At 37.1% G+C, this 25,912-nt stretch overlaps 1 protein-coding gene across 3 annotated transcripts in view; it reads right to left on the bottom strand.

Annotated features, from left to right (window-relative positions):
* The window catches only part of TMEM117 (transmembrane protein 117), a 606,406-nt gene that overhangs the window by 194,383 nt on the left and 386,111 nt on the right, over positions 1-25,912 (bottom strand). For all 3 annotated transcript variants that reach the window (XM_070789240.1, XM_019960751.2, XM_070789241.1), the window contains one exon: positions 18,996-19,093. In XM_070789240.1, coding sequence (XP_070645341.1) covers positions 18,996-19,093 — 98 coding nt within the window. The remainder of the gene's footprint in view (positions 1-18,995; positions 19,094-25,912) is intronic.

Here is a 25,912-nt window from a genome sequence, read left to right on the forward strand (position 1 = left end):
ACCAAATCCACTGACATTTCAAAACTCTACTGGACACTTCATTGCACTCCAGAAAGAAGAAATTCAGCTCCACCCACCAGAACACCAACACAAGTTTCCCTAACCAGGAAACCTTGACAAGCCACCCATCCAACCCCACCCACAGTAAGGAAACTCCACAATAAAGAGAACACCAGAAAGTGCCAGAATACAGAAAGGCCATCCCAACACAGCAATATTAACAAGATAAAAGGCAGAGAAATACCCAGCAGGTAAAGGAACAAGATAAATGCCCACCAAACCAAACAAAAGAGGAAGAGATAGGGAATCTACCTGATAAAGAATTCTGAATAATGATAGTGAAAATGATCCAAAATCTTGAGGACAAAATGGAGTTACAGATAAATAGTCTGGAGACAAGGATTGAGAAAATGCAAGAAAGGTTTAACAAGGACTTAGAAGAAATAAAAAAGAGTCAATATATAATGAATAATGCAATAAATGAGATAAAAAACACTCTGGAGGGAACCAACAGTAGAATAATGGAGGCAGAAGATAGGATAAGTGAGGTAGAAGATAGAATGGTAGAAATAAATGAAACAGAGAGGAAAAAGGAAAAATGAATTAAAAGAAATGAGGACAACCTCAGAGACCTCTGGGACAATGTTAAACACCCCAACATTCGAATCATAGGAGTCCCAGAAGAAGAAGACAAAAAGAAAGACTAAGAAAATACTTGAGGAGATAATAGTTGAAAACTTCCCTAAAATGGGGAAGGAAATAATCACCCAAGTCCAAGAAACCCAGAGAGTCCCAAACAAGATAAACCCAAGGTGAAACACCCCAAGACACATACTAATCAAATTAACAAAGATCAAATACAAAGAACAAATATTAAAAGCAGCAAGGGAAAAACAACAAATAACACACAAGGGGATTCCCATAAGGATAACAGCTGATCTTTCCATAGAAACTCTTCAGGCCAGGAGGGAATGGCAGGACATACTTTAAGTGATGAAAGAAAATAACCTACAGGCCAGATTACTGTACCCAGCAAGGATCTCATTCAAATACAAAGGAGAAATCAAAAGCTTTACAGACAAGCAAAAGCTGAGAGAATTCAGCTCCACCAAACCAGCTCTCCAACAAATGCTAAAGGATCTTCTCTACACAGGAAACACAGAAAGGGTGTATAAACTCAAACCCAAAACAATAAAGTAAATGGCAATGGGATCATACTTATCAACAATTACCTTAAACGTAAATGGGTTGAATGTCCCAATCAAAAGACAAAGACTGGCTGAATGGATACAAAAACAAGACCCCTAAATATGTTGTATACAAGAGATCTATCTCGAAACAAGGGCCACATACAGACTGAAAGTGAAGGGCTGGAAAAAGATATTCCATGCAAATAGAGACCAAAAGAAAGCAGGAGTAGCAATACTCATATCAGATAAAATAGACTTTTAAACAAAGGCTGTGAAAAGAGACAAAGGAGGACACTACATAATGATCAAAGGATCAATCCAAGAAGAAGATATAACAATTATAAATATATATGCACCCAACATAGGAGCACCACAATATGTAAGACAAATGCTAACAAGTATGAAAGGGGAAATTAACAATAACAGAATAATAGTGGGAGACTTTAATACCCCACTCACACCTATGGATAGACCAACTAAACAGAAAATTAACAAGGAAACACAAACTTTAAATCTCACAATAGACCAGTTAGACCTAATTGATATCTATAGGACATTTCATCCCAAAACAATGAATTTCACCTTTTTCTCAAGCACACACAGAACCTTCTCCAGGATAGACCACATCCTGGGCCATAAATCTAGCCTTGGTAAATTCAAAAAATTGAAATCATTCCAAGCATCTTCTCTGACCACAATGCAGTAAGATTAGATCTCAATTACAGGAGAAAAACTATTAAAAATTCCAACATATGGAGGCTGAACAACACACTGCTGAATAACCAACAAATCACAGAAGAAATCAAAATATGCACAGAAACGAATGAAAATGAAAACACAACAACCGCAAACCTGTGGAACACTGTAAAAAAAGTGCTAAGGGGAACGTTCATAGCAATATACGCATACCTCAAGAAACAAGAAAAAGTCAAATAAATAACTTAACTCTACACCTAAAGCAACTAGAAAAGGAGGAAATGAAGAACCCCAGGGTTAGTAGAAGGAAATAAATCTTAAAAATTAGGGCAGAAATAAATGCAAAAGAAACAAAAGAGACCATAGCAAAAATCAACAAAGCCAAAAGCTGGTTCTTGAGAAGATAAATAAAACTGACAAACCATTAGCCAGACTCACCAAGAAACAAAGGGAGAAAAATCAAATCAATAAAATTAGAAATGAAAATGGAGAGATCACAATAGACAACACAGAAATACAAAGGATCATAAGAGACTACTATCAGCAACTATATGCCAATAAAATGGACAACGTGGAAGAAATGGACAAATTCTTAGAAAAGTACAACTTTTCAAAACTGAACCAGGAAGAAATAGAAAATCTTAACAGACCCATCACAAGCAAGGAAACTGAAACTTTAATCAGAAATTTTCCAACAAACAAAAGCCCAGGACGAGATGGCTTCACAGCTGAATTCTATCAAAAATTTAGAGAAGAGCTAACACCTATTCTACTCAAACTCTTGCAGAAAATTTCAGAGAGAGGGAAACTTCCAAACTCATTCTATGAGGCCACCATCACCCTAATACCAAAACTTGACAAAGATGCCACAAAAAAAAGAAAACTACAGGCCAATATCACTGATGAACATAGATGCAAAAATCCTTAACAAAATTCTACCAAACAGAATCCAACAACATTTAAAAAGATCATACATCATGACCAAGTGGGCTTTATCCCAAGGATGTAAAGATTCTTCAATATACACAAATCAATCAATATAATACACCACATTAACAAATTGAAAAATAAAAACCATATGATTATCTCAATAGATGCAGAGAAAGCCTTTGACAAAATTCAACATCCATTTATGATAAAAACCCTCCAGAAAGCAGGAATAGAAGGAACATACCTCATAATAAAGGCTATATATGACAAACCCACAGCAAACATTATCCTCAATGGTGAAAAACTGAAAGCATTTCTCCTAAAATCAGGAACAAGACAAGGGTGCCCACTTTCACCACTACTATTCAACATAGTTTTGGAAGTCTTGGTCACAGCAATCAGAGCAGAAAAAGAAATAAAAGGAATCCAAATTGGAAAAGAAGAAGTAAAACTCTCACTGTTTGCAGATGACATGATCCTCTACATAGAAAACCCTAAAGACTCCACCAGAAAACTATTAGAGCTAATCGATGAATATAGTAAAATTGCAGGATATAAAATCAACACACAGAAATCCCTTGCATTCCTGTACGCTAATGAGAAAATAGAAAGAGAAATTAAGGAAACAATTCCATTCACCATTGCAACGAAAAGAATAAAATACTTAGAAATATATCTACCTAAAGAAACAAAAGACCTATATATAGAAAACCATAAAACACTGGTGAAAGAAATCAAAGAGGACACAAATAGATGGAGAAATATACTGTGTTCATGGATCAGAAGAATCAATATACTGAAAATGTGTATGCTACCCAAAGCAATCTATAGATTCAATGCAATCCCTATCAAGCTACCAACGGTATTCTTCACAGAGCTAGAACAAATAATTTCACAATTTGTATGGAAATACAAAAAACCTCAAATAGCCAAAGCAATCTTGAGAAAGAAGAATGGAACTGGAGGAATCAACTTGCCTGACTTCAGGCTCTACTACAAAGCCACAGTCATCAAGACAGTATGGCACTGGCACAAAGACAGAAATATAGATCAATGGAACAAAACAGAAAACCCAGAGATAAATCCATGCACCTATGGACACCTTATCTTTGACAAAGGAGGCAAGAATATACAATAGAGAAAAGACAACCTCTTTAACAAGTGGTGCTGGGAAAACTGGTCAACCACTTGTAAAAGAATGAAACTAGAACACTTTCTAACACCATACACAAAAATAAACTCAAAATGGATTAAAGATCTAAGTGTAAGACCAGAAACTATAAAATTCCAAGAGGAGAACATAGGCAAAACACTCTCCGACATAAATCACAGCAGGATCCTCTATGACCCACCTCCCAGAATATTGGAAATAAAAGCAAAAATAAACAAATGAGACCTAATTAAAATTAAAGGCTTCTGCACAACAAAGGAAACTATAAGCAAGGTGAAAAGACAGCCTTCAGAATGGGAGAAAATAATAGCAAATGAAGCAACTGACAAAGAATTAATCTCAAAAATATACAAGCAACTCCTGCAGCTCAATTCCAGAAAAATAAATGACACAGTCAAAAAATGGGCCAAAGAAGTAAACAGACATTTCTGCAAAGAAGACATACAGATGGCTAACAAACACATGAAAAGATGCTCAACATCACTCATTATCAGAGAAATGCAAATCAAAACCACAATGAGGTACCATTTCATTCCAGTCAGAATGGCTGTGATCCAAAAGTCTACAAGCAATAAATGCTGGAGAGGGTGTGGAGAAAAGAGAGCCCTCTTACACTGTTGGTGGGAATGCAAACTAGTATAGCCACTATGGAGAACAGTGTAGAGATTCTTTAAAAAAGTGGAAATAGAACTGCCATATGACCCAGCAATCCCACTGCTGGGCATACACACCAAGGAAACCAGAACTGAAAGAGACACGTGTACCCCAATGTTCATCGCAGCACCGTTTATAATAGCCAGGACATGGAAGCAACCTAGATGTCCATCAGCAGACGAATGGATGACAAAACGATGGTACATATACACAATGGAGTATTACTCAGCCATTAAAAAGAATACATTTGAACCAGTTCTAATGAGGTGGATGAAACTGGAGCCTATTATACAGAGTGAAGTAAGCCAGAAAGAAAAACACCAATACAGTTATACTAGCACATATATATGGCATTTAGAAAGATGGTAATGATAACCCTGTATACAAGACAAAAGAGACACAGATGTATAGAACAGTCTTTTGGACTCTGTGGGAGAGGGCAAGGGTGGGATGATTTGGGAGAATGGCATTGAAACATGTATATTATCATATGTGAAACGAATTGCCAGTCCAGGTTGGATGCATGATACGGAGTGCTCGGGGCTGGCGCACTGGGATGACCCAGAGGGAGGGGATGGGGAGGGAGGTGGGAGGGGGGTTCAGGATGGGGAACACAGGTACACCCATGGCGGATTCATGTCAATGTATGGCAAAACCAATACAATATTGTAAAGTAATTAGCCTCCAATTAAAATAAATAAATTTTTATTAAAAAATAAAAATAAATAATAAGTAAATCAAGCCAAGAGGAAAAATGCTGTTTGCTTATTAGAAAAATGAAACAAAAATAAAATAAAATAAAATAAAAAATAAAACTCAGAAGTTTGTAAATACTAAAATACAAGGCCCTGTACAAAGTGAGAGACCATGCAACACATATGTACTAATTTAAAAAATGAAGAAAAAGTGCTTTTCTGGAGTTTCATTCTTATTCTAAATAACAATGAAAAGGATAGTCAAATATATGGTTTTTCCAGTAGTCATGTATGGATATGAGAGCTGGACTATAAAGAAGGCTGAGCCCCAAAGATGCTTTGATGCTTTCAGATTGTGGTGTTATATAAGACTCTGAGAGTCCCCTGGACAGCAAGGAGATCAAACTAGTTAATCCTAAAGGGAATCAACCCCTAATATTTACTGGATGCTGAAGACCACTTTGGCCACCTGATGTGAAGAACTGACTCATTGGAAAAGATCCTGATTCTGGGAAAGACTGAGGGTGGGAGGAGAAGTGGGCAACAGAAGATGGAATGGTTAGATGACATCCCTGACTCAACGGACATGAGTTTGAGCATACTCTGAAAGATAATGAAGGACAGGGAAGCCTGGCATGTTGCAGTACATGGAATCACAAAGAGATGGGCACAACTTAGCAGCTGAACAACAACAACAATACTGGTATAAAGTTTTTTAAAATGACATTTTATATTTAGGAAAATAACATAATGTTTAATACCCATATGCAAAAGTTCCCCTTTCTGTTTTGAGCCAAAGAACATTTAAAAAGTCAAGATAATACTTCTCAACTATGTCCTTCCATAATTGACCATCTTAAAATAAAAGATGGCCCACCAAAGTCAGAAGTGCTTGGTTAACCTCAAAAACAGTGTTGGTTTGTACAATATAATCTGACAAAAGCTGAAATTCAGGAGAACTGATGACAAGAAACCACCATGGAGTAGAAGAAGAGTAGAGATGACAGTGTAATTGGCAAATGGCAAGGTAGAGAGTGTATGCATGCTAAGTTACTTCAGTCATGGCTGACTCTTTTTGACCCTAAGGACTATACCCACCAGACTCCTCTATCCATGGGATTTCCCAGGCAAGAATATTGGAGTGGGCTGCCATTTCCTCCTCCAGGGGTCCTTCCTAATCCAGGGATGGGAACCAAATCTCCTGCATTGCAGGCAGATTCTTTACCACTGAGCCACCAGGGAAGCCCAAGGTGGACAGTAAATGTGGGCAATCCTTTCAAGAAATATGAGCTGAAGAGGGAGAGAATTGGAAAAGGTTACAATACCTGGTATTTGTTTTCTTCTTAGAACTTATCATTATTTATAATTTTATTTGCTTATTTATTTTTACTAAATCAACAATCTAGTTGGTAAGAAAGACAGCAAATCATGTGAGGCAAGAACTATGTATGTTTCCTGTTTACTGTTGCATTCACATTAGAAAGCCTAATACAGGCAATAGTGTGTTATTCACTCAGTTGTGTCTGACTCTTTGTGACTCCACAGACTGTAGACCACCAGGCTCCTCTGTCCATGGAGTTCTCCAGGCAAGAATACTGGAGTAGGTTGCTATTCCCTTCTCCAGGGCATCTTTCCAACCCAGGTTTGGTCTCCTGCATTGCAGGCAGATTCTTTACCATTTGATGAATAAATGAGTGAGACAAGCTTGCATGTTTCGTTGATCACTCCGGAGCAAAGCTTTGTCCAGCTTACACATAAAGACACTGGTTCTTGTTTGGTTTCTGAAATGTGAGTCACTCATATGCCCAGCCATTATAATCAGATTTTATTTAACATTTAGGCTACATAAAGGGCTTCCCTGATAGTTCAGTTGGTAATGAATCTGCCTGCAATGCAGGAGACCCTGGTTCTATTCCTAGGTCGGGAATATCCGCTGGAGAAGGGATAGGCTACCCACTCCACCACTCCAGTATTCTTGGGCTTCCTGTATGGTTCAGCTGTTAAAGAATCTGCCTGCAATGCAGAAGACCTGGATATGATCCCTGGGTTGGGAAGATTACCTGGAGAAAGGAAAGGCTGTATTCTTTCCTGTATTTTGGCCTCGAGAATTCCATGGCCTGGAGAAATCCATGGGATTGCAAAGAGTCAGACATGACTGAACAACTTTCAATTTCACTTTAGGCTAAAAATACACATGTGAGAACAAACTTAGTCTCATCTGATCTGACACTTGCCTATACATTCTATCTCTAGTTCATCAGAAAGCTTCCCAGGTGCAACATCAAGCATCAAAGCAGTTCAGTCTTTAACATGGTTAATGAATCCATTCTTTCTTCTAAAGCAAGAAGGTACAGGGAGATCTGCCCAGCAGGGGAAAATGTAGGAATAGGATATTCTGAAAACAAGAGGGTGCATTAAGGAACCAGAACTGCTGGGGGGAATTCAGAAAGAAAGAAACTGTACATGGGTGATGACTGTCCCAGGCCTCAGCTTGTCTTGGATGAACCTTGCCCTGTATTCTTTAACTGCCTTAGTTTTGATCAGTGGCTCATGAAATAAACAATGATTCATTCCTAGTTGATAACAGTAAAAGATCTGCCTTGCAGAGAACGTTGAAGTATCATTTACCAGCAATCCTGGTTTGAAAACCAATCAATTGTGAGCTTCCAACAGTGAATGATATACCACAGAGACTGAGTTGGTGGCTCGCCCATCTCAGCACTGAATGTAAACCAAAATAAATCATGGGCACTAAACAACCAGCTGTACTTGGTGACACTGAGACTTTGTTGTTGTCTCATTCAGACTGCAAAAAGCTGATGGACAGTTAGGATGGGAGTAATTTAAATAAAGATTGACAGCTCTTCTGAAATACTAATTATCTCCTGAATAGGAAACTTTAATTCTAACAGGCAGGTTTTGACCAAAGCCCACAAAAACAAACACTTTTTTTTTTTAAGGAGGACTTTTTATGCTAGAAGAGACAGTTTAAGGCATTTGTACTGTGGTACTTTGCATATAAATATATATACAGGATGAAGATAAATACCTTAAAATATTCTACTAATAGTTACTAGGGAAATAGAAAGAGTGAAGATAATATTTGGGCTTTCTAATAGGTAGAGTCATAGAAATACTTGGAATTTTGTTAATATGAAAGACTTGCATTTTTACTCTATTAGAGAAAGTGGGATAGGGTGCATTAATGAGAAAGAAGGAAAAGACCAGCAAGGGTTCCTACACTGCTGAGATGAATTGAGTCACTAAACTTGGTTAAATGCTGCTTTTTTTCTTCTAGAATTTATTGTTTCTATATTAATTTTGTGCATTTATACTATTATATGTGAACTCAGGGACCTTAGAAAACATGACCTATACTTTAGAAAGTATAGGCCTCCCAGCCCAGGGGAGTACTCCATATGACCAGTAAATTTAAAACAAGAGGAATAATTCTGTTCTATCAATAACTGTTACACAGAAAAACTATGCAGTATTTCCAACCCATTATTAAAGGGCATTTTCTTTCAAAGATTTATAAATCAAAGGATTGTTCCTGGGCTCAGGGTTGCTATTCCAGGCTTAGCAATTAAAGTAAAAGCCTATAATGGGGAGGTTCATGTGTGCTAAGTTCCTTCAGTTGTGTCCGACTCTGTGACCCTATGGACTATAGCCTGGCACACTCCTCCATCCATGGGATTCTCCAGGCAAGAATACTGGAGTGGGTTTCCATGCCCTCCTCCAGGGGATCCTCCCCACTCAGTGACAGAAGCCACATCTCTTACTTGTCCTGCACTGGCAGGCAGGTTCTTTACCACTAGTGCCACCTGGGAAGCCCCATAAGAGGGAAGTACTAGTAAGTAAGATACACCAATTTACTGAATTCCTTTTCCTTAAACTTAACTCACCTTTAAGAGATGAGGGAAAGATCCTAAATTTAAAATTTTCAGGGTCAGTGTGTGGCTAATGTTAAGTCTCCGTAGAAACATATCCCATGATATTTTAATTGACAATTTAGTGTAGGTAAAGCACATAATTTATAACCAAGACGATTTTTTTAAACTTAAACATTTCTAAACATTTTTCAGAAAATAACTCCTAAGCACTATCAGTCTTCTTATAAACATATCAGTTAATCAAAAAGTCAAAATACTTTTAATTATCCTCATCATTTTCAGTGAAGTCTTCTATCTGAAGAAATTTTCAGTAATGTCATAGAGTATCTTAGATTTGACAGTCCTCACCAAAGTAGTCAACATGACAAGGGTATATTTAATGCTTACTGTGTACCAGGAACACAGTCCTAGGGACATGGTAAGATGCTGTCATGCTCTCAAGTAATGTGATCTGAGCAGAAATATGGAGAGAACTGAGTCACCATTTGACTTTAATACATTTCTTTAAACTTTTAAAGATTTTTAATTTAAAACTCTATTAACTATTTATTCTCTATCTTCCTACTAAAACATGAAAATAACAAACAGTAAATTGTCACCACAGAATTTAAGAGCTTTTCATTCAATATCTGGGCAGCAAATAATTTGATATGAGCTCTATCTCTTGGGGGAAAAATGAATATGCTCTGGATGAAACAAATACATTAATAACCAAATCAGTAAACTATATTTAAATTTTCCTGGGAAACATTAATTTTTAAATATAAATGTTCCTCTAATTTTCTCTCTTACCTTCTGAATTACCTCACTGTTCTTCTTTCCTCCTCTTCTAAACATGGGTTTACCCTTGATACAAGAGAGGTACAAATCTGGAATCTATCAGCAACATTCCAGAAAACCATTCTTGTCAAGCTCATCACTGATGGTAATTTTAGAGTGAAGTCCCATTGACACTTTGCATTTTGATCTTATTTGATATATCACCAGCATTTCACTGTTGACATAATTGTCTCTTGACATTCTCTCTTTTCTTGGAATCCATGAAACACCTTTTTTGGAATTTTCATTCTTTTTGTCCCCTCTTTCTCTGTCTTCTCTGAAGATGCCTCTTCTGCCTGCTCCTAAATAAAAGAGCTCTGCAGGTTTATTCTAGCAGATCTTTTCACTCTGTGTGTGTGTGTGTGTGTGTGTGTGTGTGTGTGTGTGTGTGCGTGCGTGCGCACACGCGCTAAGTCGCTTCAGTTGTGCCATACTCTTTGCAACCCTATGGACCATAGCCTGCCAGGCTCCTCTAACCATGGGATTCTTCAGGTAAGAATACTGGAGTGGGTTGCCATGCCCTCCTCCAGGGGATTTTCCTGACTCAGGAATCGAACCCATTCTCTTATGAGTCCTGCATTGGCAGGCAGTTCTTTACCTCTTGCGTCACCTGGGAAGCCCTCTTTTTATTCTACACTCACTCAAACACTGTATATAAGTAGATAATGACATCTACAAAAGTATAAAAATGTAAATCAAAATACAAACGTTAGTTGTATTTTTGTCTCGACATCACTCCTTAGCTTCACGTCCCTATAGAGAACTGCATAGTAGGTATCTCAACTAGTACAAGAACATGCTCAAGTCTGGATTTGGTATACCTCTACTTAAGACTTAGTCCTCCACCGGGATCTCCTATCTTAGTGAGTACCATAATCATCCTTTTAGTGGCTCAGGCCTAACCACTCAACAATACCCTGAACTTCCACATACCTAACCAATCATCATGTTTCTGGCTACTCCTTATCCTGGACGACATCTCACCCCTAGGTAAACCATCCCTATAGCTCACCTCAAACAATATCACAGCACTTACAGTTGGTAGGTATTTCCTTCTACTACCATATTTCTCACAGGACAGAACATTATGCTGTCAGAGTCCTTATTTTCTCTTTCAAAGTTGTATTCTCAGCATCATAGAGAGCACCTGGTGCTCATAATACCAGTTGTAACATCTCCTGTTGTTCATTTGCTCATTTGTGTCCAACTCTTTTCAAGCCCATGGACTGCAGCACACTAGGCTTCCCTGTCCTTCACTATCTCTCTGAGTTTGCTCAAACTCATGTCCATGGAGTCAGTGATGCCATCCAACCATCTCATCCTCTGTTGCCCCCTTCTCCTCCTGCCCTCAATCCTTCCCAGCATTCAAGGTCTTTTCCAGGGAGTCACCAGTTTGCATCAGGTGGCCAAAGTATTGTAGCTTCAGTTTCAGCATCAGTCCTTTCAGTGAATATTCAGGGTTGACTTTTTTCAGGATATACTGGTTTGATCTCATTGCTTTCCAAAGGACTCTCAAGAGTCTTCTCCAGCTCACAATTTGAAAGCATCAGTTCTTTGGCACTCAGCTTTCTTTGTGGTTCAACATCCATACATGACTACCGGAAAAACCATAGCTTTGACTATAGGAACCTTTGTCAGCAACATGATGTCTCTGCTTTTTAATACGCTGTCTAGGTTTTTCTTTGGAGAAATAAATGGCAACACACTCCAGTATTCTTGCCTGGAAAATTCCATGGACAGAGGAGCCTGTGGACTACAGTCCACGGGGTCGCAAAGAGTCAGACATGACTGAGCAACTGTGCATACATAGGTGTGTCATAACTTTTCTTCCAAAGAGCAAGCGTCTTTTAATTTCATGGCTGCAGTCAGCATCCTCAGTGATTTTGGAGCCCAAGAAAACAAAAGCTGCCATTGTTTCCATAACATACCATTCAGTTCAGTTCAGTCGCTCAGTCGTGTCCGACTCTTTGCAACCCCATGAATCGCAGCACGCCAGGCCTCCCTGTCCATCACCAACTCCCAGAGTTCACCCAGACTCACATCCATCGAGTCAGTGATGCCATCCTGCCATCTCATCCTCTGTCGTCCCCTTCTCCTCTTGCCCCCAATCCCTCCCAGCATCACAGTCTTTTCCAGTGAGTCAACTCTTCGCATGAGGTGGCCAAAGTACTGGAGTTTCAGCTTTAGCATCATTCCTTCCAAAGAAATCCAGGGCTGATCTTCAGAATGGACTGGTTGGATCTCCTTGCAGTCCAAGGGACTCTCAAGAGTCTTCTCCAACACCACAGTTCAAAAGCATTAATTCTTCTGGGCTCAGCCTTCTTCACAGTCCAACTCTCACATCCATACATGACCACAGGAAAAACCATAGCCTTGACTAGACGAACCTTTGTTGGCAAAGTAATGGCTCTACTTTTGAATATGCTATCTAGGTTGGTCATAACTTTCCTTCCAAGGAGTAAGTGTCTTTTAATTTCATGGCTGCAGTCACCATCTGCAGTGTTTTTGGAGCCCAGAAAAATAAAGTCTGACACTGTTACCACTGTTTCCCCATCTATTTCCCATGAAGTGAACATACCATAATACCAGGTAAAACAAAGTAGTAACAACTGACACACATGGTAAGTAATAAAGCCAGGACTGAAAGTCAGGCAACCTGCTCCAGTTGTGCTTCTAACTACTTCTAACCATATTGTACCCAGTGCTTAAGCATTTACTTAAATAAGTTAATGACAATAAGACTTTTTCTTAATTCCGCAAAATTATGTATCGAAGGGCATGTGTATTAATGGCCAGGCATAAATATATGATTGAGAGTTAAATCCCTAAGGCATAAATATAAAATCTACTTTTTACATGAAAATCACCAAGTGATATAACACATCAGTCTGACAAAACAGTAATGCAACATCAATCATCTATTTATCCAGCAGTAGGAAACTCAACATTTAACAAGAAAACCAGGTGAAGCATATCCTTGGATCCATGCACTGTGAAGTAGCCAGATTTAAATAGAGCCTGTTAACTTAGTGTAGTGTATAAGGTGAAGGTGACTGATTCAATAGGTACAGTTACATGACCTGGGCTAAAAATGTTCTGCTTTTCCTCACAGAGGCAGCTTTTAATTAAAGATAGACAACTGTATAAAGAGGCATGTTGATGTGGAAGGAAGGCTGAAGGCAAAAAGACAAAATCCATCCAGAGAGAAGATATGGGCTCATTTATTACTTGGGAAGTGAGGCAAAAAAACTGTGCATACTCTAGTTGCCCCTGGAACCTTTCATGAATTATTGTCTACTGCAAAAATTTTGCTATAATGATGATGGAATTATACAGAACATATTAAATTATAATTAGTATCCTCTCTATTAAAAATCAATATGCAGTACTTTTCTAGTTAAAAATGTAGAGTCAGAGAATCTTGAAGTTTGATGAAAATTTTAAGTGATTTATCTTTTTTCTCATTCAATGTGAAAATCCTGTATAGCATCCCTGAAGGATTATGTAGTAGTCTTAGCAGGAATACTTCCACTGATGGGGAATTTAGCAGGACATCAGGCAGGCTCATTCAGCACTCAGAGGCTCATGTTATTAGGGCATTCTTTCATACTTGGACCTAAATCTGTTTCATGGGACTTACACTCATTGACTCATATCTTAGTCCACTTGGGCTGTAATGGCAAAGTATCACACACTGGGTGACACATATACACCAGACATCTATTTCTCACAATTCTGGAGGCCTGAAGTCCAAGACGAAGGTATCAGCATGGTCAAGTTTGGTGAGACCCTCCTTCCTAATTTATAACTGGTGCCTTCTCAGTGTGTCCTCACATGGTAGAACGGGCTGTGGCCTTTTTTAATAAATGCACCAGTCCCATTTCTACAGGCACCACCATCACCACCTAAGCACCTCCCAAAGGTCCTACAGAGGACATCGAGAGTTCAACATAGGAATTTTGGAGGGACACAAACATTCAGACTAAAGCAGTCCATATTCTGCTCTCTGGAGTAAAGCAGACAGAATTACTCTCTAACACCTTAATCTTACAATAAAAAATAGCACTGCAGAGCTGAAAAGGACTGCATGAAGTAACAAACATCCCTTTTACAGAAAAGAAAGTGGAAACTCAAAGTAGAAATATAGGACATAAATCTGGATATTAGTAAAGCTATTACTAAAACCCTTCTGACTGATATTTCCCTAATTCTCCAGTCCTTTTTATTACTTTATTTCATTTATTATTATTGTTATCATGTTACTCTCCCACACATATATATATTAAGATAATAATAATTTCTTGATTAGCTCTTGTCTGGTCAAATAACCTTGTTAGACTTGAGTAATAACCATAATACTCAAAGTAGAAAAACCAGCATCAGCTCATTTGTTTCTCAGTCAAGAATAAAGATAATCATGATCAAAAGTTCCCAGCCCAAACCATAAGGGCACTAGACAAAGTACTTTAAAAAATATATATAAAGTGAAAAAGTTAGTTTAAAACTCAACCTTCAAAAAGCTAAGATCATGGCATCCAGTCCCATCAATTCATGGCAAATAGATGGGAAACAATGGAAATAGGGAGAGACTTTATTTTTTTGGGCTCCAAAATCACTGAAGATGGTGACTGCAGCCATGAAATTAAAAGACTCTTGCTCCTTGGAAGAAAAGCTTTGACCAACCTAGATAGCATATTAAAAAGCAGAGACCTTACTTTATCAACAAAGGTCCGTTTAGTCAAAGTTATGTTTTTTCCAGTAGTCATGTATGGATGTGAGAGTAGGACTACAAAGAAAGATGAGCACCCAAGATTTGATGCTTTTGAACTGTGGTGTTGGGGAAGACTCTTGAGAGTCCCTTGGACTGCAAGGAGATCCAACCAATTAATCCTTAAGGAAATCAGTCCTGAATATTCGTTGGAAAGACTGATGCTGAAACTGAAACTCCAAAACTTTGGCCACATGATGCAAAGAACTGACTCATCGGAAAAGATTCTAATGCTGGGAAAGATTGAAGGCAGCAGAAGGGGATGACAGAGGATGAGATGGTTGCATGGCATCACCAACTGGATGGACATTAGTTTGAGCAAACTCCAGGAGTTGGTGATAGAGAAGCCTGGCATGCTGCAGTCCATGGAGTTGAAAGAGCTGGACATGACTGAGTGACTAAACTGAACTGAATCATCAAATACAGAAAAAATGAAATGCAATCTCTTCTATGCAACAGAGTAGAATGGAAGAGGTCGGTTATATCCAGACACACATAGCCATACACTATGCTTTCCAAGTCTAAGCATCTAATTAATCACAGGCCACAATTTTTACCAAATGCTTTGGCACTATAACATCTGCACTGCCATCTTTCTAGCCTTCATCATTGGTTTCCTTGCCATTTTCTCTCCAGCCCTTAAAAGAGAAAAATTTTCACCTTCTGCTGTGACAGCACTCCACTTTTTAGGGTACATAAGGACAGGCTGGTTTTTGTTGCCCTATCAAACATCCCCAAATCTCAGTGGCTTAACATTTGCAAAGACTTATTCCTCACTTACACTACATGTGTTTTTAAGGATGCTGGCTCTATTCTGGTCATTCATGGAGCCTGAATGACAAGGGCTCCAGCTAGACTCAAACTCCAACAGTGGCTACCAAGAAAGGAGCCATTTTCAATGCTTCTCATTGGCAATTAAATGCTTCTACTTAGAGGTAACCCATGTCTCTTCCACTCACATTTTAATTGGTCAAAACAAGTCATGTGATCAGAGGGTGCAAAAAAGTGCAATCCTCTTAATGTGTCTCCAGGGCAAGGAACTGAAGTATCTGTGAAGCTCGAATGACCCACCAGCTCTCCCAGTTTCTTCTTCCATTGATTCTCCTACTAATTACAGAAGAGTGTCTTCCCTTATTTTTTAATATAAGACTTTGGGAAATATCTTTGCAACATGTTTTCCCTCAAAAGCATATAAATTATGTCTCCAGAGAGTAAATAGAGGAGGGAGATGGACGCTAACATAAGTATTATCCTACTTGTTATTTTATGTCCATGTTTATGTACATTTACTTCAGATACAGGTGAGTGAAAATAGGCTTTGGGAGTCCCTCTGGAAATTAGAACAGTATGTGGCATTAACTTGGGGCTTCCCTGGTGGCTGAGACATAAAGAATTATCCTGCAACGCAGGAGACTCGGGTTCGATTTCTGGATCAGGAAGATCCCCTGGATCAAGGAATGGCTATCCACCACAGTATTCTTGCCTGGAGAATTCCATGGACAGAGAAGCCTGGAAGGCTACAGTCCATGAGGTTGCAAAGATCAGACACAACTGATCACACACACATTACAGCATTAATTTAGGATTTAGATTTTAAACTTGTATTCTTTGTAGTTAACAAAAGGCCTGGGAATGGGGCTTTGGAAGGGTAGTTCTATAGTCTGTCCTTTTGCATTTAGTATTTTCAAACCTACCATAGTTGAGTCTCCTCCAAGGCTTAAAGGCCCATGAAATAAATATACCTTTACACATTTACTGAAAGAAAGAACCATTGCCTCCAGTGTAGAAACATCTATTACTAAGAATCAAGGAAGAACTTAGCCACATAGTTGTAAATGAAATACTTTCTGACAGAATCAGAAATGTGAGTTAAAGCAGCTACATATAGGTAAAAGGTAAGTTTACAACAACATAATTGCATGTTGTAATGTTTAAACTCTGGCACACAATCACACTGCAACTTATAAAGCCTTTCCTTTGCAAAATTTCTTTACTACAGATTTCTTTTGTTTACATAAATTCATCTCTCCTTAACTAGGGAAAAACCAAAAAAAAAAAAACCTCTTTTTGAATGGGTGACACAGAGTACGTAAATACTATCTTTTATTTCATTTAAAACCTTGCCAATGATTTCTATATTTTTATCTCCTAGAGCTAAAAAAACAAATGTTCTTTATACTTGCTAAATCCCTTTTATCTGAAAAGTAGAAACAAAAAAGGAGATTTCTTTGTTTCCCACATAATTTCCTTATTCACCTTTTTACATCAGATTTTCCTTTTTTTTAAAACCATGAATACTGTTGTCAAGATAATCTGACTATATGTAATGGATAAAATAGGAAAAAATATGTTCAAATTGGTATTTAAATTTTCCTCCAGTTGTTTTATGCTCTCCATGCTCTGAAATATAACAATGAAAAATCATCTCTCAAATATATTATCTAATACACAAAGTATGTGTTAGTTGCTTAGTTGTGTCCGACTCTTTGCAACTGTAGCCTGCAATAATCAATGGGCTGCCTCTGCCGATACATTTAATACTACAAAATATCTGTAAACGTAGTAAATGGATTTAAAAAAAATAAATGACTATCTTAGTCATTTATTTTTGGCCACTCCAAGGGGCATGTGGGATCTTACTTCCTTGATCAGGGATTGAACCCATGTGCCCTACAATGGGAGCACTGAGTCTTGACCACTGGACTGCCAGGGAAATCCTCCACAGTAAATGGATATTTTAAAAGAGACATAGCCCATAAACACTTTCAATATTACAGTTTATCTCCTTTTAAATCATGGTTCTTAAAATCCCTGTACAGAATTCTATAGGGTAGAATGATCTTCCAGAATTTCACACTCTTATTTAGCATCATTACCTAAATAATGATTAAGGATAATCATTTGGAATTTGCACACCAATGTATCCTTGGTTTTTCTAGAGATAATCTAGTGTAAAGATTAAGAATTGGAGCCTTAAAGTCAGAGACCTATACTTATAGTAATAACACTTACTTATAGGGTTATCAGGATGAAATGAGTAAATACTCAGCACAGAGACTGGAGCAAAACATACCTTCAGTAAATACATGCTATAATTATTATATTATATATTATCTGGTCAAGCTACATGGGAGCTTACAAATAGGAAAAGATATAAAGTTAAATGCATCATAAAAATAGGCCACACTTGACTTATAGAGACAAGTTGTGAATAAACATCTACAAAATCATATTCATTTTTATAGCAGTAAAAAATTTTTGTTTACTTGCTAATAATTGAATTCAAAATACTGTATATCGAAAGCAATATTTAGTAATATTGCTAAAGCATAAAGATAGCTTAGAGTGTACACTTTCTTCCAAGTACTTGGTGACCATGATTTTTGGAGTCTGTACATGAAAAAATAAAATCTCTGAATTAAATCCAAGAATAAAGAGATTTTATTTTTTCTTTTTGAAATGCAGGTAAGCAGTATGCACTTTATGCAATTTATGAAGTTCAAATTATCATCAGTTACAAGGCTTCTGAGTGTCAGAGTAGGTAACTTTTCACGCATCAGGTTGAATCCCCGTGCTTGCGTGGTGTCACACAGCCTGGTGAAGTGCCCTTCTTGCTGTTTCTGTATTCCTACCATTTCTGTCTAAGCTTGTTCAAATATGTATAAATAACATTGACTCCACCAAAAAACAAAGTTATATAAGACATGGATTGTTTTCTCATTGCAATAATTGGGCTGGACAACTAAAGGAAATTACATAAAGAAGTGCCAATGAGCCAGATGTGATCTGTAGCGAATTTCCCTCCGTGTAGGATTTCTTCAAAGCAAAATTACATCCTGTCAAATATGTTGGAAATTCAGTATTTACTGAATTTTATATCAGATTTCACGGAAAAGTCTAGCTTATTTTTACTGAGTCAAAAACCTACTTACCTCTGATAAAATCTTATTTGCTTTACTGTATTAGTAAATGTATCTCTTGTAAATGGGTATATGCAACAATGTGTAGGCAAAAAGTGATTAGTTAGGATAATGGTTTTCATCATTTCAATGATGGAGCATAGTGTCCACTAGAAATGCCTCTCTAGTTAGAATTCTATATATTTAAAGAAAACTAAATCCAACTCAAGTCCTTTGTGAATGAGGCAAGACACAGTCAATAAATGAAACAGTCTCTTACCAGAATAAAATGATTCTAACATTTCCTTTCTTCCAGAAAGCTCTTGCAGATTTTCCCCAATCAGGATAGGGTTTGTCCTGAAGCATCATATCAGTGACCTGCAACAATGAAAGAAACTTATTAGGCACTTTCATAAATAAATCTTCCATTCAGCTTTAAAAAAAAAAAAATATATATATATATATATATACACACACACACACAAATTATATATATATAAAATCCACATTTTTCTAAGAATAAAATATGTATTTTAAAATTAGAACACATGCAGAGATAAAAATTACAAGGATATATTTCCTTCAGTTAAAAGTTTTCACAGTTCATTTGACTTTACATAATGAATGAGCATATTCAAGGTCGTTCAACATATCAAATAGTGCTATTTTTTTTAAAACACATCCATCAAGATGATCTTATATAAGGAAGCATCTTAAGATACTGTTAACTTCTCCATAGAAACAAAAACATAATATTTAAATTAAATGCCATATTCTTTTAAAATGTTTCTAAATCAGAAACTCCAAAATTCAAATATTTCCTGATGTGTTGAGATTTTTACCTATACTACTAATCAAAATAGTGACTTCTTTTTTCTCCCTTTTCCCTTTCAATGGTATGAACCCTTTTAAAAATGTATTTATTTATTTATTTTGCTGCATCAGGTCTTAGTAGCAGCCCATGTGATCTTTCGTTGTGGCATGCTGGCTCTTCTCTAGCTGTGGCACATGGGCTAGTTGTCCCGAGGCATGTAGGATCTTAGTTCCCAGATCAGGGACCAAACCCATGTCTCCTGCTTTGGGAGGTGGATTTTTTAAAAATGGACCACCAAGGAAGTCCCATGACTTGAACCCTTTACATGGCACATTTATTCTAATTATCCAGCATTTTCTCAAAAATGCTATACCTCTTTTTCTCACACGCACAGATTCTGACATCTTGGGTAAAGTCACATCACCACTGTGATGCTTTTCCCTGTTCCTTCCAACTGTGGTTCTTGAGTCATCCTTCTTATGTCACAGATCCCTTTCCACCTTCTATTTTACTCATTTATGTACTATTTCCCTCTCTTCTCTACATTTTAAAATTCTTGAAAGTGAAGATTTGTTTTTGTTGCCTTTTTAATGTCTTAAGAATCTTTTACATAAAAGACTTCAAAATATTTGCTCAAAGAAGATACAAGGAAATGAATTGATATAAATGCATGCTTGTTTTTACAAATGCATTAACAGCTAGATAGGGGTAAGAGGATAAGAGGTACAAATTCTTATATATAAAATAAATAAGCTAAAATGATATATTGTACAACATGGGGAATATAGTCAATATTTTATAATAACTTTAAATAGAGTATAATCTATAAAATACTGAATTATGTTGTACACCTGAAACTAATATAATACTGTAAATCAACTATGCTTCAATTTTAAAAAGCACAAAAATGCATTAACAAAGTAAACTGCTCACTGGCCACATCTCATATTAATAGTTTCGAATATTAAAAATAATCATAAGTAAATAACTGATTACAAAAGTATTTTTAAAAAGCTGATAGATGGGGAATCTACTTTTTCTAATAAAAGAAAATGTATTGTGTATATACACACACATGTTCCTTTTTTCACAAAATATACCTTCCTTTTAAGAGAATAGTATTTCATTAATTATATATTTAATTTATAGAGTTCAAATTAAAACAAAACAAATTCAAAATTAAGAAAATATATAGGATGAGATATACTGAATTGAGTAAGGAAACATTTTCATCATCAACTAAAATATACTTTTTCATGCTCTCTTAAAGTGTTAACATTACATTTAAGTGTGACTTCCAACAATGATCTGACTGGAATGGAATGGGTGAGATTTAATCATTTATGATAAAAGATTTTGACTGGGTAGAGGGGGGATGCCTTCTGGATCAGTGACCCCTTCCATACCACTGGAATTTCTGTGGAAGGCACACCAATTCTCAGGCAAGCCCATCTTGATGTGCTGTACAACATCTAAGAAATGGTCTCTAAAAACACTCACTAGCATGCTAGTGACTAAGATGAAATCAGAACAGAGGGTAAGGAGCCCAGTCTCCAGGAAATATTCACTCATTTCTTCTTTATAGTCTCTTTTCAATATCACTTCTTGGATAGAACTCCCAAGCTTCTCTTGGTTGATGAGAACCAAAGCAAGTTCATGGACCATCACTGAGTAACACTGTGAATTTATTATACCTTTGTCTAACTCAGGGCTTACATCAACTTTGTGTGTGATGTGGTTGTACTACTGAATCTGAAGATTCAAGCATAAGTAGTCTTAATACAAACTTTCAGTTTTTTTCTTTAAATTGTTAATGACTTTGGTAATTGTGAATGCAAGTGATATGAATTCAAAAGGAAAAACACTTGTTTCATTTACTTTTAAAGGAAACTTATTTATTAATGACACTATCATTTATTTTCTTCATGACACTTTACAATTACAAGATTTTATTTTCTCACTCAGACTACTGCCTATAGATTGTATCTTCAATCAAAAAAGATTCATGATATTTAACAGAATGAACAAAGGGAAGATGATAGAATAAAAGCGAAACATGAATCAAGTGAGTTACATGCTTACGAGAAAATGAGCAAAGACAAAAGCAGAGATATTTAAATTCCATATATAATTGGGCATAAAAAGTTTTATATCATAACTCCCCTTAAGGAAAGAATTGCTATTCTTCCAAATATAATGACTTCATCCACTATTCCTTCATAACCGTCTTGAATAACAATTCTCTTGTCAAATTTTATTTTTTACAAAACCTCAAGGTTAAGTAAATAAATACTTAAATAAATATTTCATGTTTCACCAGTTTTGTAACAGATTTAATTAATTCTGTTCAACAATATTTATCCTGTTTCAGAAAGTGGCTGCATGGTAATAAATATTTTCAAGGTACAGAATGATTACTGGGTGGATTTTATTCAATTTTCAATGTTTTCTCCAGGGCACTTTCTGGGAAATACTTATTATATTTTCTAGAAGGAGGCAATCTGCTGCTATATACCAATTATTACAGCAGCATGTTTTGTAAAAATGACATTCAAGGATAAAGGCTTTTTTCAGGAAAACGGCAAGATGAGGCAAAGAACATTTTTCTAATGCCAGACAGCTGGTCTTTTTCACCCCCAGCTCCAACTCTTTATTTTAAGTCATATCATCAGATCAATGTCAGGTCACTAGCAGCTAAATTGGCAGGAGCAGAGACAGTCATTAAAGGGATGCATTCAATAAAGAAAAATCCAATTACCTTCTGCATTAGAGAAATCAAATGCATTTCTTGTGTTGGTCAAGGACAGTCTTTGTGGGGAAAGATGCAGGAAAGGGGTTGCTGAGGACAATGCAGAAAAAGGTTACTGTGTAACATAAACACAATGCAAAACTTGCTGATGCTTCTAAGGAAGATTATTAGAATTTGAAATTGTGGGACTTTCTAAGCCGAGAGATATTTGTTTAACTCTTTGAGTTCCACAGTTGTTCCCTTACCCTTTCCTGTTTACTAGGTCTTTGCACAAAATTTAGAACTTCATGGACTTCCCTGGTGGCTCAGACGGTAAAGCGCCTGTCTACAATTCAGGAGACCAGGGTTCGATCCCTGGGTTGGGAAGATCCCCTGGAGAAGGAAATGGCAATCCACTCCAGTACTATTGCCTGGAAAATCCCATGGACAGAGGAGCCTGGTAGGCTACAGTCCATGGGGTTGCAAAGAGCTGGGCATGACTGAGAGACTTCACTTTTCACTTTCAAGAACTTCATTATGTTCCTTATTGCATTATGCCTTGAAGGTAGTTTTACTCAGTAGAATCCAAGCTTATTTTAAGGTTTGATAAATGACAATGCACTCCAGTATGCTTGCCTTTAGAATTCCATGGACAGAGGAGCCTGGCAGGCTATAGTGCATTGGTTGCAAAGAGTCAGACATGACTGAGCGACTAACACTTTCACTTTCACTTTCATTGTGCAACTGGACCAGAAACATGAATATCGAGTTGTTGGTTTTTGTTTTTTTGTTTTTTTTTAGTTCTTTAAATGTTTGGTAGATTTCACCAGTGAAACCATTATGTCCAGTGGGCTTTTATTTGTTAGGATATTTTTGATTACTGATTCAGTTTTCTTACTAGTTATAAATCTATTTCTTTATAATGTAGTTTTTTGTAGGTTTTGTGTTTCTAGGAATTTCTCCACTTCATCTAGATTATCCCACTTTTTGGTGTATTGTTGTTCATAATAATCTCTTATAATCCTTTTTATTTCTGTAGAATCAAGAGTAATGTCCCACTTTCATTTAGATTTTAGTAATTTGAATATTCTCTCTTATCTTAGGGAGAAGGCAATGGCACCCCACTCTTAGTCTGTGTGGCTAAAAGTTCATTATATTTATTGATCTTTTCAAAGAAAGAACTTCTGGTTTCATGAATTTCTGTATTGTATTTCTACTTTTATAGAGAGGTAGATGAATATCGAGTTTTAAAAGTCAGTGTTGTTAGTCGCTCAATCGTGTTCAATTCTTTGTGACCCCATGCACTATAGCCCACCAGGTTCCTCTGTCCATGGACTTCTCCAGGCAAAAATACTGGAGTGGGTAGCTATTCCCTTCTCCAGGGGATCTTCCCAACCCAGGGATTGAACCAGGGTCTCCTGCATTGCAGACAGGTTCTTTACCATCTGATCTACTGAATATGAAAGAAAGTAATCTCTACAGGAATCTAAGTGAAAACTTTGCTCCTGTGTGAGTTGAGTATATGTGATTGGAGAGTAACAGGGCAGCGGGAAAATAACAATGATGTCAGTAACACCTTACATTTGCTAGTGAACTTAATGGATTACAAACTCTTAGATGTACTTTACAAACTCTCAGATGTACTTTTCTTAACAATTGTTCAATTTTATGTTGTTATATCCCATCTTTTGTCCATAGAGAAAGAAAAATTAGTGACCAGGGTTACACTAAAGTACTATTAATATTTTGTTCAGCAGTTAGCCTGCTCTACTTCTCATCCATGTTTTATCTCTAACCAGCTTTAGATTGGAGAAGGAAATGGCAACCCACTCCAGTGTTCTTGCCTGGAGAATCCAAGGGACAGGGGAGCCTGGTGGGCTGCCGTTTATGGGGTTGCACAGAGTTGGACACGACTGAAGTGACTTAGCAGTAGCTATAGATTTGGGGCAAAATAATCAACTCCTCTGTGTCTCAGTTTCTTATTCATCATCTCTCTGTGTTAGTTTCTCAGTCCATGGACTGTAACCTGCCAGGCTCCTCTGTCCATAGGATTTTCCAGACAAGAAGACCGAAGTGGGTTGCCATTTCCTTCTCCAGGGGATCTTTCCGACCCAGGGGTCGAACTCAGATCTCTTGCATTGTAGGCAGATTAGATTCTTTACCATCTTAGCCACTGTTCTTCATCTAAGGACATATAATACATATTAACAGGTGTTATAATAGTAATAATTGATGTTTTGTGGTTGATATCTGGAACTTCTACCCAATCATTCTGCTTCCTGTGACTATGTTGAATAACTGGATTTGGAGTCAAAGGGATTGACAGTCAAATCATCACTTCCATAAAGACAAGACTATCATATACGAAGTGTTAGAAAATGATTAAAATGTCCTATAATGTTAAAAATATGTTATAGTTTAAAATTGCTGTTAAAAAGTAAGGCAATGGAGGTCAGCAACCAAAGGCTGCAACAATCTAAGACGGTTTCCTAGAAGATTTATGTAATGTAACTGAGCATTCATTTGCATTTTAACATTCCCCACCTTTTCCAGTCTTATTTTCTTAGCCCAGTTATACATGCAGGTACTCAAATGTAGGTGGTGGTGGTGGTTTAGTCGTTAAGTCATGTCCGACTCTTGCAATACTATGGACTGTAGCCCACCAGACTCCTCTGTCCATGGGATTTTCCAAGCAAGAATACTGGAGTGGGTTGCCATTTCCTTCTCCAAATGCAGGTACTACATACAGTTTTATGTTTAGCATGTGATATTACTCAAAATACTGATTATTAAGGATACAGTATCAAAACATAATAACAATAACTGTAGTTACATAGTGCCTCTCTTGATACAGATATTATGCAGTGAAGTATTATTTAAGGGATATAGCGCTATTCTATTAAGCATATATGTTAGCGGTATTAATGAACCAATTTACACATAAAATTTTGCATTCTCATTTGAAACTTTTCTCCATTTAACCATATACCTTGAATATTATACAACAGAACATGCAAAGCTATTTAAATAATTTCTTCCTTTATTTTTCTCTCCTATATCTTATGAGCGTTCTACTGAAATATGGGCCTCCCCGGTGGCACAGTGGTAAAGAATTACCTGCCAGTGCAGGAGATGCAAGAGATTCAGGTTCCATCCCTAGGTTGAGAAAATCCCCTGGAGTAGGAAATGGTTACTCATGCCAGTATTCCTGTCTGGAAAATTCCAAGGACAGAGGAGTTTGGTGGGCTACAACCATTGGGGTCGCAAAGCATTGGACACGACTGAGTTCCTGAGCAAAAAAACACACACTACTGAAATATAAAAGGTTTCTATTTTTTCTGATTATTATCTTATAGTAACAATAACCCTGTATGCGAGACAGCAAAAGAGACACAGATGTATAGAATAGTCTTTTAGACTCTTTGGGAGAGGGAGAGGGTGGGATGATTTGGGAGAATAGAATTGATACATGTATAATATCACATTTGAAACGAATCGCCAGTCCAGGTTTGACGCAGGATACAGGATGCTTGGGGCTGGTGCACTGGGATTACCCAGAGGGATGGTACAGGGAGGAGGTGGGAGGGGGGTTCAGGATGGGGAACACGTGTATACCTGTGGCGGATTCACGTTGATGTATGGCAAAACCAATACA

Source organism: Bos indicus, chromosome 5 (genome assembly GCF_029378745.1).
Source record: "Bos indicus isolate NIAB-ARS_2022 breed Sahiwal x Tharparkar chromosome 5, NIAB-ARS_B.indTharparkar_mat_pri_1.0, whole genome shotgun sequence".
NCBI classification, from domain to species: Eukaryota; Metazoa; Chordata; class Mammalia; order Artiodactyla; family Bovidae; genus Bos; species Bos indicus.